The 20,417-nt window shown below is 53.3% G+C and overlaps 2 protein-coding genes across 40 annotated transcripts in view; both read left to right on the top strand.

Annotated features, from left to right (window-relative positions):
* NRXN2 (neurexin 2) overlaps window positions 1-5,113 on the top strand; it is a 316,444-nt gene extending 311,331 nt beyond the window's left edge. For 29 of the 39 annotated variants that reach the window (XM_065553022.1, XM_065553023.1, XM_042849667.2 and 26 more), the window contains one exon: window positions 942-5,113. In XM_065553022.1, the coding sequence (XP_065409094.1) occupies window positions 942-1,837 (896 nt within the window). In that variant the 3' untranslated portion in view covers window positions 1,838-5,113. The remainder of the gene's footprint in view (window positions 1-941) is intronic. The other 10 variants (XM_008179695.4, XM_005307930.4, XM_065553034.1 and 7 more) reach the window with 1 other exon arrangement.
* LOC135972852 (serine/arginine repetitive matrix protein 2-like) overlaps window positions 1-20,417 on the top strand; it is a 303,518-nt gene that overhangs the window by 180,704 nt on the left and 102,397 nt on the right. The gene's annotated exons all lie outside the window — the stretch shown is intronic.

Genomic DNA, 20,417 nt, shown 5'->3' with positions numbered 1-20,417 from the left:
GATCTAGAAGGAAAGAGAAATTAATCCAGCTAGACAGAAAAAAGAATATAGACAGACACAGGAATTAATGTAGAAATAGTATAGATAGAAACAGAAATGAATCTAGATAAAAAGAAAGAAGATAGATAAAAGAATACAGAGAGAGAGAAGGAAAGAAAATGTATCTAAACAGAAAGACTATAGATAAATTAATCTAGAAAAAGAGGAACAAATCTAGTTAGAAAGAAAAATCAAAGAATATAGACACAAATGAATCTAGAAAGAAAGAGTATAGATAGAAAGAGAAATTAATCTAGATGGAAAGAGAGAAAGAAAGAAACATAGAAATGACTCTAGAGAGACAATTGAAAAGGCGAGTGGTAGAGAAAAGAGATGTTTAAAAAAAAGAAAGAAAAAAAAGTTGTTTTTTCTCCAAAAAAACATTCTTACCTAGTTTTCTTTTTTGTAATTTTTTTTCTTCATGCTAAAATCACATGGCCAATTTGTTGATGTAAGTTGATTGAATTCTGTGGTTTGCTCTCTTATTTTTAAAACGAAAAGAAAAGGGAAAAAATGAAATGAAAGAGAAAAGGAGGGGAATAAAAAGAAATGTGAAAAGCAGTTTGCAATTAGGTTTTTTCTTTTATTATTACTTAATTCTGCTGTTTGAAAATCTGTTTAATTTTTTTGCATTAAATGACTAATTTCTTTTTTTTAATTCTTTTTCTTTAAATTTATGATTTCTCTAGATTTTGTTGTAAAAAGCTACAGTTTAAAACGAAAAACAGTTGTAAAGATTCGTTAAAAAGCAGCCAGAGATTGGGGAACGAGTCTAGTTTTAAATTCAGTTGATCAGTTTGATTCAGTTTCTTGTGTCCAAATGTGGCAGTTTTTCCTCCGGTTCGTATTAACCCATCTCTCCTTTTCTGTTTCTCTTCCCCCTTTATTTCTCTCTGTTCTAGGAGGTGAATTAGTATTGCCCATAATTACCGAAGATTCCTTAGACACCCCACCAATTGCCACCCGGTCTCCATTCATACCCCCGCCACCTACCTTTGGCCCCTTCCTAACCGTAATAGAGACCACCAGAGACACCCTAGCCCCTTCCGCCAATCAAAAACCCCCGTGCTTAGCCGACCAAGAGGACAGCGATTGCGAAGAGGGCATTGAGGCCTCCGGTTACGCCTCGGGCGAGGTCTTCGACTCCAGCCTGCCCCCTACTGATGACGAAGATTTTTACACCACATTCCCCTTGGTCACAGATAGGACCCTGCTGGCCAGGCCAGATGGAGCATCTAAAAAGTCCCAAGGCTTCAGGCCCAACATTAGGACAGGAGTGCCAGCTTCATCCTCAATCCCTGAGCTCCTGACCTCCACTGCCTCTCCCGATCTGGTCCGTAACATCCCCGCCGGCAAAATGAACAATCGCGAGGCCCCCAAACCCCACCCAGACCAGTACCCCCCTTTGCCCACCTCTTTTGAACTCGACAACCGTAACAGGCATAAGTACCCCAGTATAACATCTTCCCCCAATTTCCACAATCTACCCACAGCTAACCCCACCGGCTCGGGGGAGAGGGGTCCCCCGGGAGCCGTCGAGGTGATCCGCGAATCTAGCAGCACCACGGGGATGGTGGTCGGCATTGTGGCGGCGGCCGCCCTGTGCATCCTCATCCTCCTCTATGCCATGTACAAGTACCGAAACCGGGACGAAGGCTCTTACCAGGTGGATCAGAGCCGGAACTACATCAGCAACTCGGCACAGAGCAATGGCACGGTGGTGAAGGAGAAACCCACCTCTGCCACCAAAACCCCCAGCAAGAGCAAGAAAAACAAGGACAAGGAGTATTATGTGTGAGTCTCCGCCCCCCCTGGCCCCGCCTCCCTCCTGTCCCTCTGGTGGCGAGCGCGAGAGAGAGACGATCGCAAGGTGAGACCGGCTCAAATCGTGCCAACCTTTGGATACAAGAGACCAACGAAACCTCCCAGCCTTCCTTTCTCCTCCCTCTGCATCACAGAGGCAACCAGTGGATCCTGCCCCCCACCTCCACCCCACACTGGTTTCAATTTGTTCATTTCTCTCTTATTTAATTTTTCAGTTCATCCTCATAAATTAATAACAACCACCCCAAAATCAAAATCACGCTCGCTTCCCACCCCGGATTCCTTCAGATCTTGGGGGTTTCTTTAATTTGTTTTCCTTTTAGCAAACGAAGTGGGGGAAAGAACAGGGCAGGGGGCGATCAAATCACACATGCCATGGTTAGAGGTTGGCACCGGAAATAAGCAACCACTCGGAAAGAGAACAGAAAATGAGGATCTGGGAGGGGTAGATGGATTGATGAAGGCTTCGGAGCTCCCTAGATAAAGCTGAGCCAGGATTTTGCCTTCAAGATATATATATATAGAGAGAGAGGTGACAGCTGATTCCCCCCATCTGTTACCCCAGGAGGTTAGATGCTTCCTCATCCGGATGAAACTTTGGGGTACATCTCCCCACCCCTTTTAGACCCCTCTCCCATGCCCTGTTTGGAAACAGACTAATCCAATTGGGATACAAATGATTTGATTTTTCTCTCATAACTATCGACAAAATTACGACGCGGAGCAGGATACAGCTGGATCCAGAAAACTTGGCTGGGCAAAGATTTTGGGGACGAAAAATCGGTCTCTCTCGGAATTATTATTAAAACAATAAAAGGGGGGGTCTTTAATTATAACTGATTTTTTTCTCTCTCTCTTTGTTAATGTGTCAGAGTCTTGGAAATGTGTGGAGTAAACCAAACCGAAACAAACAAAATCACGAACTCTCGGGAAAATAAAAATGAATCCATTAATAACGATGGTGGTAAATAAAGCAGTTAACATGGATCTTGTCCAACTATGGAACTGATCAGCCATTCGGCTCTCTGCTCTGTAGTAACAAAAGGGGGTGCTATTCTCAAAAGGGTTAGAGTTGGGATGGTGTTGGTTTTTGCATAAGCAACAGCGACGGGAGCTGAGACTGGTTTGGGGGTACCTGCTCGGGATGTGTGGGGGTGGGGGAGATGGGAAAATATATACAATGTTTCTGTTTTGTTTTCAGGGGATTGACGGCGTAATTCCTTTTCCCCCATGCATCCTCCACTCCCATCCCCTTTTCTCCATGCCAAGGTGCTATTGTGATCATCCTTTAAGTGTCTTCTCAGAGCATGTCCTTAAATTGTGTTGTTCTTTCAAGGTATCTAGGACAGGGGGGTAAGCAGCTGTTGATGGGAATTTGCAAATGAAAGGGGGGTGGAGGCGTTGGACTATTTCCTTCACCCGCACCTTCGCCCCTCACTGGGGGAATTGGAAAGGCTTTTCAAATGACTATATATAAAGAGAGCTCTATATATATATAAAATATATATATATATAAATATATATATTATATAACGTATATGTGTGGACAGTTTAACACAGAAGAATCAAAGAGAGTTTGGAAGGACGTTTGAAAAGGAGCTAGAGACAAAAAATCTCTCCCCGCCGTGTTACAGATAGGATCCCTCGATGATCTCTGGGCACGGCCACTGGAGACCAACTCCCATCTTTGATCCCGATTCTGCAAGACTCCAGCCCATCCTTCTGCATGCAAACTGGCTGACAGGGCTGGCCCCTGCTTCCAGACAGGTCGGTGCCACAGGGCTTTGCTCTGTCAGGGGCTTTTCAGCTGGTTCCAATGCAGCAACGCACTTCAGCACCTGCCTAGCTCAAAGCATAGGGGTCGTCCGGTCAAAGCCAGTAGAGAAAGAGTCACAGATTGGAAGGGAGACATGGCAGAATTTTGCCCAGAGGTTCCTGCACCCAGCCCATGACTTGCGTCCCAATTAAACCATATCTATTGGACGATAGAAAGTCCTCAAGGGATGCAGAATCCGCATCCCTTGGGGAACGGCTCTAAAATTTCATTCCTCATCTCCACCGGTAAAAACGTACATCTTACTGGCGCCAGCTCCAGCCATCAGATCTCACTGTCCATTTGCTAGATCTAGCAGTAAACCCCTTTTCTCGGGGGCGGTATCAATGAAGCTAAGGGAGCTGTGCTGGATTGTGGTTGGAGAACTCCAGCCCTACCAGGCTCATGCCCACTGCTGGGAAGGATGTAGGGAGGCGAGGAATTTGGATCGGAATTCTTTCTTTCAGAGTGATAGGGTGCAGGTGAAATAGGCACTTCAATTTCTCAAGCCTGGCAAAGTTATTGCAAACTCCCCTCGCCTTCAATGCTAAAATGCCAAAAAGGGCTAGCATCGAGCTGAAGAGAGGGTGATATATCTGCCATTGTAAGCTGTGAACTGAAATAATTTCATATTAATTTTCAGGCTTTGAGGTGTTGTTTTTGTATTAAGAAAAGGCATCACATTTTGCAAAGTTTCCAGGGTATTTAGGCTCCTAAACTTTTTGAAAATGAAATTTAGGCTCCTAAATCTCTTAGGTGCTTTGAAGAATGTTAGCGAAGGTGAAATTTGGTGGACATCTCTCAGCATCTTAGACCACTGCATGAGCTCAAGTTCTGTATTTTTCTCTTACCAAAAATCCCAACATTTTTTTTAAAGACGCAGATAATTATTGGAGTTTCGTTCATTCCAAACTTCGCCACTGAATGGAACTGTCTGCAGGGTGAAGGAGGGGGATTTCTGTCCGTTTCTCTAGGAGTGTAATGAACATTATCAACTGTAAATTAATTTGTACATTATTAATATTTTATTTTTGTTTGGGGGAGGGGCTCGGGCGGAGAAATGAAGGTCGCAAACTCTATTTTAAAAATATGACACTCTGATAAATATCCTCTTTTTAAAATATCGAGAGAGAGATTGGTTTATTTTACCAATAGAATTCCCAATCTTTTTCCTTTACAGCATTCCAGGTGGGGAGGAAATAAATTTTTAATTCATTCTTTTTGTATCAGTTTTGGTTTAGTTTTTTTAATGAACAGAAACCCCTTCCTGATTGTTTTGGGGGAAATACTCTGTGGTTCTGCATATTTACCCTGTAAACTTCCTGTACTCTTCAATGTTACTGTAAAGTGTTACCAATTATGATGAAGTCAAAAAAAACTTTCAACCCATGTACATTACCGCAAAGGGGAATACAGTTGATTCTATACTTCGTACAACTCTGGAGTTCTAGTCCTCATTTTGTGTGGGCAGACCGGGCCGAGAGACGGTTAAGGGATTGACCGAGGGCCTGTTTCTCCATTGCTTTGTACCTTGTCTATTATGGGTTATATTGCAGTAGCATCCAACAAAGAGTGGGGCCCTGTCAGGCTGGGTGTTGGGCCGAGATCAGGGTTCCTGTCACACAGGTGCTGCACTGACCCCAACCAAGATCAGGGCCCTAGTCATGCCAGGCACGCACAACACCCCCGCCCTTGCTGCTGAGCGAGATCAGGGGCCCGCTTGTGCCAGGTGCTGCCCAGATCCCCCAACCATGGGCGGCCATGTTCCCATTGCGCTGGGTGCTGCACAAACCCCAGACCGCGATCAGGGCCTTATTCTGCCACTCACTGAGACCAGGTCCCCACTGTGCTGGGCCCTGCCCCAAAGAGCTCAGTCTAACTAGACGAAGGATGGGAGGAAAACAAGCACCAAGAGTCACAGGGCCGTGCGTAAGGTAAGTGACAAAGCCTGGAGTGGACCCAGGTGCTGAATGCTCCACCTGCCCAGACCCCAGCCAGTCCTGAGATGAGCAGCAAGCAGCCCCAAGAGAGCTAGTCCTGGGCTGGGCACTGAGCTCTGGAAATACTCAGGCCTGCGCCTGTGCTCCGAGCTCACTAGAGAAGCCAACCCCTTTGCCTTTGACCCAGCCCAGCGCTTTGGCAGCTGCTTCACTTGAGGCAGGCAATGACCCCGCCCGGGCCAGGTGATGGCTCCTGGGGCTGGTGCAAAGCACACGCCGACGTGCTTGGCTGGATCAGCCACCTTGCAATGCACAGTGAGCATGGGATGCTAGTAGGTGGTGCCGTTCTCGCTGTGCCCCATGCAAATGGCACACAAAGGAGAACGGGGCTCGGCTGCTATTTCGGCACAAAGGGACCATTGGGGTCGTCTAGGCCAGAGAATCCAGCCAGCAGTTCCTGCCTGAAGCGCAGTAACTTATGGTCGACCGTGGGGCTTGATCTCCGGGGTGTGATCTCAGCACGTTAGCCTTCGGGTACTAAGCACCTTGTAGCTCCATCTCCAGCGCCCTGAGTTGGAATGGGCAGAAAGCCTTTGAAGGAACGCTGTGCCTGGCCACGGGCCCTGCATGACACAGCAGCAGCCCCAGATGGATGGGATGACAAGATTCCATTCTTCTCTCAGCCCAGGTAAAGCGGAGAGGAGGCAGCGGGGGGATCTGGCCAGGGCAGGTTTGACCAGAGACCCAACTGATACCAGGGAGCAGAGAGGGTTTTATCGCTGTCCTCTAACCTGGAATGGTGCAGCCTCTTAGCTGTGCCCGGGTTGGACCAGATCCCCAGCTGGAGCCAATCAGCCGTAGCTCCAGCTGAGCCGATGGGACCAGATCCCCAGCTGGAGCCAATCAGCTGGAGCTCCGGCTGAGCCGATGGGGCCAGATCCCCATCTGGAGCCAATCAGCTGGAGCTCCAGCTGAGACGATGGGACCAGATCCCCCCCAGCTAGAGCCAATCAGCTGGAGCTCCGGCTGAGCCGATGGGGCCAGATCCCCAGCTGGAGCCAATCAGCCGTAGCTCCAGCTGAGCCGATGGGACCAGATCCCCAGCTGGAGCCAATCAGCCGGAGCTCCGGCTGAGCCAATGGGACCAGATCCCCAGCTGGAGCCAATCAGCCGTAGCTCCAGCTGAGCCGATGGGACCAGATCCCCATCTGGAGCCAATCAGCCGGAGCTCCGGCTGAGCCGATGGGGCCAGATCCCCCCCTGGAGCCAATCAGCTGGAGCTCCAGCTGAGCCGATGGGACCAGATCCCCAGCTGGAGCCAATCAGCCGTAGCTCCGGCTGAGCCGATGGGACCAGATCCCCATCTGGAGCCAATCAGCCGGAGCTCCGGCTGAGCCGATGGGGCCAGATCCCCAGCTGGAGCCAATCAGCCGGAGCTCCAGCTGAGCCGATGGGACCAGATCCCCAGCTGGAGCCAATCAGCTGGAGCTCCGGCTGAGCCGATGGGACCAGATCCCCAGCTGGAGCCAATCAGCCGGAGCTCCGGCTGAGCCGATGGGACCAGATCCCCATCTGGAGCCAATCAGCTGGAGCTCCGGCTGAGCCGATGGGGGCATATCCCCAGCTGGAGCCAATCAGCCGGAGCTCCAGCTGAGCCGATGGGGCCAGATCCCCCCCTGGAGCCAATCAGCCGGAGCTCCAGCTGAGCCGATGGGACCAGATCCCCCCCAGCTAGAGCCAATCAGCTGGAGCTCCAGCTGAGCCGATGGGGCCAGATCCCCCCCTGGAGCCAATCAACATTGCTCCTTTGGAGGCAACATCCCCCAAAATTGAGCCTGGGGCTCTGGCCCCCATTCCAGGGGCTTGGGTACAGAGGGTGGCAGAGACTGTAACATTGTCCCTGTCCCAGTAAAGGCCAGAGGCAGGACTCACAGACACTGCAGTGTGCGGGAAGGAGGACCTGGCTAAACCCTCAGCGCCTTGGCCCAGGTCCTTCCAAGTTGGAGGAGCTCTGCTGGCAGGAGCGTGTCCTGGAGACAAGGCTTCACCCCTGAGAGCAGCGCACGGTGTAGCTCCCACCCCAAACAGGGCTGGAGCGGTGCCCAGGCAGGAACTGCCCTGAGGCAGGGCTCTGTGCTGCAGCGGTGCTGGGGTGTCCATGGGGCAGAGCTATAGGAGGAGGGTCCCATGGTTGAGGGCTGCTGCAGGGCTAAATGGCCATTAAGAGGTGGGGCTTGCTGTAGTGGCCATGGTTCCATTACCATGGCTTGCATGGTGCCCTCTCTCCCAAGAGTTGCCTGGGGGGCAAATTTGCCACTTGGCCCAGCAGAAATGGAGAACGGCACCTCCCACCGGGGGCTGGTGCATGAAGGACGTGAGGAGGATGTGGATTGGGCAGGATGAGGAGCAGGATCCTGCACGTGCCCCAGGCCGCTCACCCCCAGGAGAGGGGAGAATGTCAGTGCAGAGCAGAGATGCCCACGCGTGGAGGGGAACGCAGACCGGTAAGAGACAGGGAGTCCTCAGCAAGTGGCGTGGAGACAACTGGGTGGGGATGGAGCCCCAGAGAGGGTCGCCAAGCCTGTTTGTGGATGGGGGAGACTGGGATGAATGGAAATGGGGACGTGTCTTGGAGACTTGGGAGAGGCATTTCCAGTCTGAATGAGTGCCTGGAGGAGACTGGGACAGACTGGCCATGGGGTGTCTCCAAGTCAGTTGGTACAGAGAAGAGACTGGAGTGGATGGGACATGGGGCCCTCTAGTCTCAGGAGAGGTGTCTCCCTGTGATGGTGCAGAGAGGACACCTGGATGGAATGGGTCTGGAGGCATCTCCTTTTGCCAGGGGAAGGCGTCTGGAATCAAAGGGCCACTGAGATGGGAACTCCATCGGCGATGGGTGTGAAGTCTGTGGCTACATCTCTAGAGCAGAGTGTGCTGGTGCCTGGGCTCCCATGCATGCACCCTGGGCTAGCCAAGCCAGCCACCCCGCAGAGCCGCATGCACCCAGACCCAGGTCGTGCTGCACTGACACGGGCTTGGTGCTAGGATCTCTGGGGCGTATCCCACCCATGATTTTTAGCTCACACGAGTGGAGCCACTCTAGGGCTTGGTTCGCAGAGGTTTGTGGGAGAACTTGTCTGTCCCCGAGCCCCCATGTGGAAGGGTCCCTAGCCCAGCGATGGGTCCGACCGAGGCACACCCAGGTCTGTTGCTCCTCGTGCCTGGCTGCTCCAGCGGGTGCCAAGCCCTGGCTCCTGCCTGTTTCTTCCCAGGGTAGCCCTGGTATTGCCAAACACAGACAGCAGCTCTGAGAGCTGGGGGGTGGAGATTTCAGAGGCAGCATCTATCCTCCAGTAGGCAGGGGCTCTCCAAGGAGGGCTGAGCCCTGGCCCTGGTGAGGCCCCTGATCTTGCTGGCACAGCTCAGAAATGACACCCAGTGGGCAGCAGAAGGGACGCACGATTGGCAGCACAAGGTGCAGCTCTGCCCCCTGCCCACGAAGGCGTGGTCCTGCCTGATCCTCCAGCGTGACGGGGATGGGGGGCAAACGTGAGTGAGGCATTGGGACTGGTGCACAGGGGGAGCCCATCACCACAGACAGGCTACAGGGCCAAGTCTGAGTGGGCAAACTGGGCAGTGGGGTGGCCAGTGCAGCATCTTCTTACCACTGCTGTGGGGCCGGTCCCTGCACCAGGGCTCCTCCCCGGGGTCTGCCCAGCCTTGCCCTGCTTCCAGCAGCCCGTGGCCCCTCTCAGGGCTGGCGGGATGGCACCAGGGTGGGCCTGGCTGGAAGGGGGCCGATGGGTCGATGGGTGAGGCGTTGGGCCTGGTGACTGCAGCGGGGACGGCTGCACAGGGACTGATGGCATGGACCCTGGGAAACATCTCTGGGGAACCCCTGGGGCGCAGAGCGATTTCCCAGGACCTCTCAGCCAGGGAGTTTCCATCCCAGGCACCTCGGGCGCTCCAGCTCCGTTCCATTCTGCCGACAAGTGCACCAGCCTCCATATTCAATTCATTAACAAATTTGCTGTAATTATTTGTGTGCGCCAGAGAAAATTGCACTGGCGGCTTATTAGATCCAGGCTGATTATGGAGAGCGGCGTTCCCAGCGCCAGACCCGCCCCCTGCAAGCGCCGGGAGGGATGCCCACCTCCGTCTCATCGTGCTGGGGCGTCAGGGAGGGCTCCCAAGCCCCTCTTCGTTGTGTTGTCCCCCTGCACCTGGCAGGGGTGGGTGGGTCAGAGGCATACTAGGCAGCTGGGAGCTCACATGACGGGGCGGGGGGACTCAGGGATCACTCGTGGCTGTGGCATAGGGCAGTCTCCCAAGGTCATGCAACAGGGACGAGCTGGGAATGGGACCCAGGAGACCTGACTCCCAGCCCCACCTCTGCTCTAGCCCACTGGACTTCCCCCCGCTGCCCCCCGCCCTTGCCAGAGAAAGGAATAGGAGCCAGGGAGCAGCGCTGGGAAAGGTAGGCGGCATGGGGGGCACAGGCCAGAGAGGGGATCAGGGAAGGATCCTGGCCATGCAGGAGGCCGGTGAAGTGGGGAGCACAGGCTGGGGTGGTGCGGGTCAGAGAGGAATCCCAGCATCAGGGAGGCCGGGGGCATGAGGACACAGTGTGGGGACTGGGGGGGGGTGGAGAGGGGACATCGGGGGGCTCCATGCAGCCTTGACCTTTGCCTCGCTCCATCCACAACCCCTCCCTGAGCACCCCCCTTCTTTGGATGCAGCCGCCTCCTGAGGGGCTAAACCCGCCCCTCCAGCCTGGTCACATAGTCACCTTTCCAAGCTTTTCAGTTTTCAGCTTCTCAGCCTTCTGGCTAAGAGAGGTGAAAACATTATAAAACAATTGACAAGAATTCCCACTTCTAAGGCACTTGGATAAAGGTGGCTCCAGGAGCTGAAATCGCAGAGATTGGGCTTTTCAAACCCCCCCCTTTTCATTATTAGTTCTTCCCTTTCTACCTTGACTGGCCTTTATGTTTTTGTCACTTCTATTTTATTCCTAATGGACTCGTTTGATTGTTTTGAACAGCCTTCATTCCCCCCTCCCCCTCCTCCTGAAGAGGAATTTAAATAACTGCAAACATCTGACACATTAATGAAGTGATTATGTGGCTTGGAGTCAATTTCCAGCCCCTCAGCAGAGGAGGGTTTTACTCATTGCCCGACTTATTTATTTATTTACTTGGTCCCTTCTCCCCCCACCACCCCCTTTAATTTACATCAGCTGAGAATTTGACTCAGGCAGCTAAAGTCCAGGCCCAGGGAGCAGGGCAATGGGGCCTTTCCCCTTTAGGGGGTGCTAGCTCTGGTCTGGCCCCAGCGCAGGGCGGACTGGGTGGCTCTTGGGGGCAGGGAATGGCACATATGTTCCTTCTCCTCTAGGGGGCGCTGGCTCTGATTTGGCTCCTGCTTTGGGGGCACTGCATTGGGCCAGAACGTCCCCGTTGTATGTCCTGGGACCTGTGCTGCTCCCAACAGGCCGGTCTCTGAGGACGACCATGCTTTGGGCTGAAGGAAGGCGCTGGGCTGGGGTGGAATGGCCTGGCTGGTGTTAATGCAGGAGATTAGCCTGGATTGAAGGGTCCCTGAACCTGGCTTTAACTCTATGAAACTGACGTGTGACCATTGTCCTGTCATGCTGTCAGTCAGTTTCCTCTGCAGGCCAGGTGGGGTGGAGGTGTTAAATCCAGCTGGGGGGAGGGGTGGGGAAAGGGACTATTAATTGGTGCTCATGTGATCAATTAAGCCTTGTGCAGGGGAGAAGAGAGTTTAGAGCTAAAGAAAAGCCGTGGTTCTTCTCTGGCACGGGCACGGGCACAGGTAGTGGTAGTGTTTGGGACCCCATTGGACCAGGTGCTGCACAAACCCAGAAGAAAGAGGTTTGTGTTTTATTGTGAGATTGTTACATGTTATTTGTGTCTCCAAAGTTCCCTCTAGTGCCAGGCCCTGTCCAGACCCTGTCTGACTGCGGAGGGGCTCTGGGGGGTGGGCTGGGGAGCTAAGGTCAGGGGGAGGAAATGGGATCTGTATCCTAGCAGAAGGGGAGGAGGGTGGTGTGGGGAGTGCAGGCTGTGGGGAGGAGATCCCAGCACTGGAGGGGGGGGGGGGGTAGGAGCACAGGCTGGGGGCAGTAACAGGAAATACATGTGCATTGAGCCAAACCACCGACTACCGTCTCCTGGGGCAATGAAGAGCTAAAGCAATTAAAAAAAACTGAGTTAATAAAGAAGAAAACACAAATCTGGGATTGGCTCGAAGAACAAATGCAACAAACCTTCTTGAAAAGCATCTCTCCGGAGCCAGCTGTGCCTGTGAAATCGAAGGGGAGCTTTTGCCAGAATTCTAATGGCCCGTCGGAGGGTTTTGTTCCCTCATTTTCATTTTGGTCTCAGTTTATTTCAGCCCCTCAGCAATATGGGGGGGGATCAGCATCCTGGCATTAGCGAAGTCATGCAGGGGCCTGCTCGGTGTGTGAGCGGAATGCCTTGCAATCGGAATCGGAGGCGCTGCGGTTAGCAGTGTATTGGGTGGAGCGCTGGACTGAGACTCTGGAGACCTGTCTCCTACTCTTGGCTCTGGCATCTTGGGCAAGTTCTACCCCTCTCCGTGCCTCAGTTTCCCCATCTGTAACATGGGAGTAGTGATACTGTTATCATACAGCACACTGAGCCCTGTGGCCATGATGTGCTGTCTAGAAGCTGAGCAGTGGTGCTGGAAGGCCAGGATCCCGAGCAGAGGGGTGTTAACCAAACTGGCCAGGACAAGGCGCTGTTGCTTCTGGGAACTGGATTCCCGGCATGTTACCTTGGTGGTGAGTTGGTTTCTCTCTCCAGTGACTTGGCTGTGTGGCCAGAAAGGCCCATTAGAATTAGATTGTCAGCTCTGTGCTCCAGTACAGTACAGGGCGGAGGATGTTACCCAATCACCGCTGCACAAGCCAAATCACTTAGGTTTGCCTGGAGCGTCTCCTGGAGAGGCAGCCAGCCTGGAAATGGAGATTCCAAATCTGCCTGGAGGTGTTTGTGTCCATGGTCAGTCGCCCTCCCTGGACAAATTTGGAGTCTTGTTTGTGACTTGAATCCAACCGTTGATTCTTCTTCTGCTTTCTGTGGTGAGGCTAGAGAGCTCTTCAGTACCAAGATCTGCTCCCCAGGATCGCAATCAAATCCCCTTTCAGTGTGCTTTGTGAGAAGCTAAACAGCCTCCCGCTGGCAAGCGTTTTCTCCAGTCTTGGGTGGTTTGTGCGGCTCTTCTCTGCACCCGCTCTGGTTTTCAAACATCCCTTGTAAAATGCGTCAATATTTTGTTAGAACCCAGGATTGTTAGCCGCCCGCCCTGCTGTGTGGTGTCCGTAGTCCTACCAGAAATGCTCACACAAAACCAATTGGGCAGGTGTTTGTTCTAGGAAAGCCTTTTTGTTGTGTCACACATTGCTGGGCGGCAGGCAAAGTAGTTAACAATGGTGGCATTGTCAGTCCCATTTGCTTCTGAATTAGCACCTTGAACGGGGCAGTGCAGCACTCCAGAGCGATCAGCTCAGACTCTCTGCAAATTCAGGCATGTGTCACTTTGTCAGTTACAGGTCCCCCCTCATGGAGCAATTAGCTCCGGCTCTCTGCAGACTCAGGCAGGTGTCTCTGACTCAGGTCACATTTTCAAGGTTTTCTTCACAACCAATGTTGTGCTTGAGTCTCTCCTTTGCTTTCATTTATATATTTTAAAAAAAAGAGAGAGAGAGACTTTGCAGAGTGTTTACAAGGTCAGGAGGCTGTGCAGCACCTGACCTGCTGGGGACCCTCCAGTGTTGGTCGGGGGGTGCATGTGACATTTCCATAATACGCCAGCTAAATTGTTCTGTCTCACTCCCCATGGAATGGGGATGCAACATATCTGGCTGCTGTGATCCCAAGTGTATGTGGGAGGCTGTATCACCCTGTCCCTCAGCCCCCAGTGTGTGTGACCACTGCTAACTTAGAAACTAGCCATCTGCCAGCCACCGTGTTGATGGATATTGTCAAACTGTCATTATTTCCTGCTATCCGACAGGATAAATCTGATTTTTGCCCCCATCCAGCCCTGTGGGAACAACTGGTGAATGTTGGATGTTTTGTCTAAAATACATCCTGTGATCTAGTGGTTAGAGCAGGTGGGGGCTGGGAGCCAGGACTCCTGGGTTCTCTTTCCTTGGTCAGGGAGGGGAGTGGGGTCTAATGGGGGCAGAGACAGTGGGGCAGGACTCCTCAGTTCCCTTCCTAAACCATTGCTTTTCTCCGCCTCTGCCCCTTAGGTGTGAGGGAGGCTATAGTTAGATATGGGCTATATTGAGCGAAGCACCATGTGTCTGCAAAGACACGGGGTTCCTGGTATAATTCCTTCACCACGGTCCTTTCAAGCCCCAGCACTTCCCCACCCTTTGAAGCCTCTGCATCGAGGACGCCATTTGAATCTGACCTGCTTTCGCGCGGGGGGGATGAAACAAAATCAGAGAATTTTTTTGTTCGTTCTTTTTTTCTTACAGAGAGAGAATTGAAGTCAGCCTGTCAAAATATGTTCGTCTCGTGGGGCCTCCTGGGATGGGGGAGGGGGAGTTGTAGTGGGATTTATTATGCAGACTAATTTTATATTTATTCAGGCGCTTTGCATATAATTCTCCAGGCATTAAGTATTCACGGGGAGTAACGCGCTCCAGCAGGTTTGCCTCTTAATGATACCGGGACGGGGAGAGAGCAGAGAACCGTCCATCTTGAGGGGTGTGTGTGTGTGTGTGTGTGTGTTGTGTGCCTTCCCCATTGAGGATGGATGGATGCACGCCTGTGCTCACACACACACACACACACACACACACACACACACACACACACACACACACACAATGCAGACCTCTGTAAAGCAGCCTCCCTGCTGGCACCCAGTGTGTGCCCATGGAAGGATGGGTAGGAAATCATTAAAATGCAAATACCCGCACTGTGATTAGCCAGTTTCTCCCCTCTCCTCTGTGTGTGCTGGGCATATGGAGCAGAGCAGAAGAGAGGTGGGACCCATCCATAGAGTTGCCTGGACGGCAGGCGTCTAGAGGGGCAGGACACAGAGGGAGGGAAAGGGGGAGGTTTGGGGGGCATGCAAGGGGGGGTGTCCACCCCAATCTCTCTGCGGGGGGGGGGGAGCATCCACCCCGACCTCTCTAGCAGGATGGGTGTCCCCTTCTATGCGGGGAGTCTGTGCACGGGGGGAGGGGGTCATATCACCCCATATGTCTGGGACTGGGTGTATGTCCCTATTAGCATCCTTCCCCCTTTTTGCTGTAGGGTCTTGCACTGCTGGGAGCGTGATGGGAGGCTCCGTAGGGGGTGCGGTCCCCTTGCAGACACTGCTGGTGCCCTGGTGCGGTGCTAGGGTGTGCTGTGCAGTAGGGAGCAGGATGGGGGGACTCTCCCCTTGTAGCCAGCACTGACCCCAATGTCCTGGTTCTGGATAGGTACCAAGTCCTCCTGTCCTAGTTCTCTAAGAAACTGCATTAATTAGCTTTACCCCCTGGAACTCTGTGGATACATGGCATTAGCAAAGCTAAAACCACAATCTTCCTGGGCCTTGTTAAAATGAATTCCCACTAGCTGCTAGCAGTATAGGGTGAATGAGACACAGTGGTGCAGTTCTGATACCCTCCACCAGGAGGCAGTGGTGTGGAAATGGTCTTTCTCCAGCTCCCTGCACTGAGCAGTTTATATCATTCTTTGTCTCCTCTCCACAGGACTTGGGAGCCATTGGCTCAAATTTCCAAGAGTGACTAGTTATGTTGGATGCATCCATTTACTTGCCTTAAGGGGGGCACGTGGCTTTTCAGAAAGAGCTGAGCACTGGGGAAGATAATCAGCCCCCTTTAAGGCTGCAAAACCTGCCCCTGCCTCACCCCCCGGAACCACTCGCCACTGCTGGAAATTCTAAATATGACACAAAATGGATCAGGGGAAAACTGAGGCAGAGGGAAAGGGTGGGCAGGACTTACCCATCTTGCACAGGTGAGGAATGGAACCCAGGTGTCCTGCATCCCTTCAGCATGAGGGGGATTGTTGCTTGGGCTGGCACTCAGGCCTGGTATGGGGCACACAAACTGCACCTGATGTGCTGCATGGGATAGTAACTAGTATGACAGGCAGGCGTTGGGTTTGGCTGCAGTGCCCCCAGCTCAGCAATCCGTTCTTGGAAAGAGGCACAGACTGGCATGATACCTCATGCCGCAGGCCGCCAGAGCTGGCTCCAGCCCGGTCTCCAGCTAAGCAGGGTGGGGGCAGGTCAGTGTGTGGGGAGAGCAGATGCCCTCCGAACACCAAGGGTGTTCTCCCAGCAGAGTTACTGGAGTTACTCCCAGTGCGGTGCTATGGGGCCCTGAGCTGCAGGAAGTGGGGTGGGGGCTCACTCAGTAGGGGGTGCTCTCACCTCAGTGCTGGCAGCAAACCCAACTGAAATGCTGGGGGTGTAGGAGGTGTCGTCTTTTGGATGCAGTGCAAAACCAATGTCCTGGCTGCTCGTAGTGATGAAAAATCCCCTGTATAAAGAGATCCCACCCAGCCTCCATGCCCCACCCCAGAGGTGGCTGCATCCCAGCATCAAGCAAGGGATCCCTGTATAAAAGCACCTGCCCCAGCCCAGAGGCAGAGTGTAAAAACTTGCAAGGGTTTTTCTAAGCATCAGCGTCTCTCAGATCTGCTGCGCCTGGATTTTTCTTCCTTTCCAAGGTCTTTATTTAGTGGGTGGCAACTTTATTCATCTTTATCGCCAGGGAGATGGTTACAAATGGGGCCAGTTGTTCGTCCCCAGAGATTTATCCATCCCTCCAGGAAGGCGGGTGGGGGGAGAGAGAGGAGAAAAGGGAAATTCATAAAACACATGAAATGGCTCATTATTTCCTGAAACAGATGGAGATGCCGTCGCCAAGTCACCCCTCACTCTGACAGCGCCGGGGCTGCGCAGGGGGCGGGCAGGGAGAGACGAATGGGAGATCAGCTCTGTGTGTGTTAGGCCTGGCGGAGATGTTTGGATGAGGTTTCTTTGCCCCCAAAATGGGAGACCCATTGGAGGTTTTGGCTAAAGCGATGGAGTTCGGTTTCCACCGAACAGCAAAGCGCCGCCGTGTTTGGCAATGAAGCTTGGTTTGTTCAGCAGCAGACCCCCGGGGAAAACCACCCAGAAAGGACCCCTTCCCCCCCCTCCCCCCCGTCAGTTTGGGGTCGAATGAAACATTTTGTTTGACGTTTTAGTTTTGGTTTTTCATCTTAGCCATGTGTGTTTGTGCCGACGGGCATGGGGCACACGTGCGAGGTGCTCTTCAGCAAGATCTCCCTCCCACCCCGAACAATCAGGGAATAGTTGCTGCACTTTGCATTTGGGCACAAGCAGGGGAGTGAAGATGGGGGGCGGGGGGGTCCATAGGGAGGATCAGGCAGGTTTCAGGTGTGACTGTATGTGGGGAGGGGGCACATGTGCAGGGGGAGGAGAGGCATCACCCTCCCCCCTCCCCCCAAATAATATCTTCTAATTTCCATCCCCAGTATCTCCAAGGCTTTTACAGACAGGAATGATCCCTGTTTAACCCCACTGTATGGGGGGGGAGAGAGGAAAGAAACTGAGGCATGGAAAGGTCTGGGACTTTCTCCCTTCCCAAAGACCCACAGGCCAACAGCACAGAACCCAGGAGTCCTGACTCCCAGATCCCCCTGCTCCTACCTACTAGATAAGTGCTTCTCAAGGTATCTGATGTGGGGGACCGGCAATTTTTTTTTTCCCCCAATGTGCCAGGGACCGGTGCCATATTATTATCCTATTCAACGCTCTTATGAGGAAACTCGCCACGGACCGGCAGCCGATGGCTCGCGGACCGGCACCAGTCCGCGGACCACCACTTTGAGAAGCACTGTACTAGATCCCACTCCCCTCCCGGAGCTGGGGCTAGAACCCAGGAGTCCAGATGCCTAGTCTATAGATTGCATAGACTTGGGGTAAAAAATCTAGCAGTCACAAAATCTGTGGTCAATGCTTGGATGGGTGACTGTTAAGGAAAACAGTCCGTGCTGGCCCCACTAAGGCATTAGGGGTACTGTGCTGCAGGGAGGGTGGAGGTGGCTCAGGAGGGGGCGTTCTCCCCTTGCAGTCTGTGCTGCCCCAGTGCACCATTAGGAGGCGCTGAGCTGCAGGGAGCAGCATGGTGGCCAGGGAACAGGCTCAGATGGGCAGGTGTCCCTGGCTTGACAGCCAAATTAGCACCAATCAATTAACCTCTCCATCTGTGGCTGTAGCATCCCCTGTGTGAGGATGTTCTCAAGCTTCTGAAAATAGCCTCCTGGGCTGATAGAGCTGGTATCTCCATCCAGAGCCCCTTGCCAGATCCCTGTTGTGACCCTAGAGGGGCCGTCTGCCCGCGGGGCCTAAAGTATCAATTGCACAAACTCTCCCCACCCTGGGCCAGAACTATGTATTACAGAACAACTTTGCCTCTTTAGTCTCTGGGAGGGAAGTGGGGTCCAGTGGTTAGAGCCAGGGCTCCATTCCCAGCTCTGGGAGGGGCGGGTGTGGGGGCTAATGGTTAGAGCTGGGAGGGCAGGGGCAGGCCTATGTCCTGGGCAGCAGCGATGTACCTAGGATGTGGCCTGGCATGGCAGGTGGATGGATGGGTAGCCTTGCGTCACGCCCCCAGTTCTCTTAGAGGCCAGACTGACAGAGCTGAACACAGGGGCGTAGGGGCTGTGGGGGCAGGGCTGGTTCTGCAGAGATTAGGGACGGTGAGCCAGTGACATCCAGATTTATCAGCCCCAAACTTGACCTACTTTTCGCCTCTTCAGTTCTGCCTTTGAAAAAAACATTTTCTTTTTCCTGAGCCAGGGGAGAAGCAGCCTGAGTGAGACTTGGAGCCTGGCGCTGTCAGGGGAGTGGGGTCTAGTGGTTAGAGCAGAGGGCGCTGGGAGCCAGGACTCCTGGATCCTATCCCCAGCTTGGGGGAGGGGGGTCTAGTGGTTAGAGCAGACAGGGCTGGGAGCCAGGATGCCTGGGTTCTGTCCCAGGTCTGGTGGGGAACAGAGTGACTGGGATGAGGGCCAGGGTGTGTTTCAAGACTATGTGCCTCAGTTTCTCCACTCCAGCGGGCCCACCCGCTAACAACGTTGGAAGCCAGGGCTTGCTCGGCTACCTCCCCAGCAGGACAGAATGTTCCTGACCAACAGCAACGGAGACCAGCTGCCCATCCCCTCTCGCTGGGCTCTGACCTGCCACAGATGCTAATCCCACTGGCTGGGTAGAGGATGCCCTGTTGTGCTTGCTAGCTTCAGGGGTCTGTTGCCATCTGGTGGGAAACGTGTGAATGGCAGCCCTAGAACCCAAGGGAGGGGGGGACTAGTGGGTTTGCACTAGTGCAAATCCTTCAGTACAAGTTGTGACAAAGTGGGGGATTTTCTTGTTTTCTGTGGGTTTCCAAGGGTTTGCATGCGGAGGGGTGGGACTCAGTGACCCTGGGTGTTACTGGTTTAACAAGGTAAGGGGAGAGGGAGTTTGTTGTTAGAGAGGACCGGAGAGGGAACTTGGGACTCCAGCCGATGGCCTGGAGGATGGATACCCCTGTGACCGGTGACCTGACGACCTGGAGACCCAGCTCAGGAGTCGCAGCCGGTTCGGGCCAGTGGGAGGACAATGGGCTGCAGAGAGAGGACCCAGTGACCTAACCAGCCGGTTCCAGCCAGAGGACAGAAGCGAGGAGAGGAGGCGGCCCTGTTTACCTGGAGAGAAGACAATGGACAGAGGTGGGGCTTGGGGCCATTGATTCAGATGCCCAGCTGGGAAGCAGGGGGGCTCTGGGCTGGAGGCGGGGAGCAGGCGGAGCCTACCCGGATGCAGGGTGACTGGGTTGTGCTGGGCTGAGGGAGGCCAGGTCTGAGGCCCTGAGAGTTTCCTGTGCTGTGTTCAACTCTCAGTAAACCCTCCTGTTTTACACTGGCTGAGTTGCTCCGGTCTAGAGAACAGGGTTGCATCATCCCCTTCGGGGGTGGAGGCCCGGGGGGTCTAGAGCAAGTGGACTCCCTGAGGGGGCCCATGGCGAGAAACAGGTGTGCTAAGGCTCAGAGAGGTGGAGGGGCCTGACCCTGAGAGAGAGAGGACCCCCGAGAAGGGCTGTCTCACTAAAAGGAGCAGCCCCCACGGACTGCACGGGGCCAAGAGTGGGCATGATCTGTGAGTCCATGACACAAGTGCATTTCACCAGGGAGGTTATTGCAGCATTGGTGGTGGGGCCAGTGCCAAATCACCCCCAGCTTAAATTCCTGCTCCAGCGTGTCCGTAATGGACGGTTTGCTCCCTGCCCTGGCAATCAGAGGGCCTCAAAAGTCCTTGCAAATGTTCATTGAGCTCAGTGCCCCAAAGGTCACATTTTACAGCTGGGGAAACTGAGGCACAGAAAGGAGCTGTTCCCCCTCCCCCACCTCACAAGTAGCAGACTTGGGATATATGGGACAGAGAAGCCAGGAGTTCTGACACACACACACACCGTCCCAAATGCTTTGGGAGGGGAATGGGTTTGGTGGTGAGGGGTGGGAGTCAGGACTCCAGGGTTCTGGTCTTGGCAGTGGGAGGGGAGTGAGATCAAGTGGTTAGGGCAGAGAAGGGGCCGGGATTGGCCACTTAAGATTATTTTTCTGTGTGTTAAGACAGTCTGAAGCTTTTTAAAAAAAACTCTGCAGTCACCCAATTTCCCTCGTTATTCACAGCCAAATTGGTCTTAACTTAATGAATTCACCGTTAAGTGTGTG

This window comes from Chrysemys picta, chromosome 7 (genome assembly GCF_011386835.1).
Source record: "Chrysemys picta bellii isolate R12L10 chromosome 7, ASM1138683v2, whole genome shotgun sequence".
Classification (NCBI taxonomy): domain Eukaryota; kingdom Metazoa; phylum Chordata; order Testudines; family Emydidae; genus Chrysemys; species Chrysemys picta.
The sequence above is the reverse complement of the archived record's forward strand: the minus strand, read 5'-3'. Positions and strand labels throughout refer to the sequence as shown.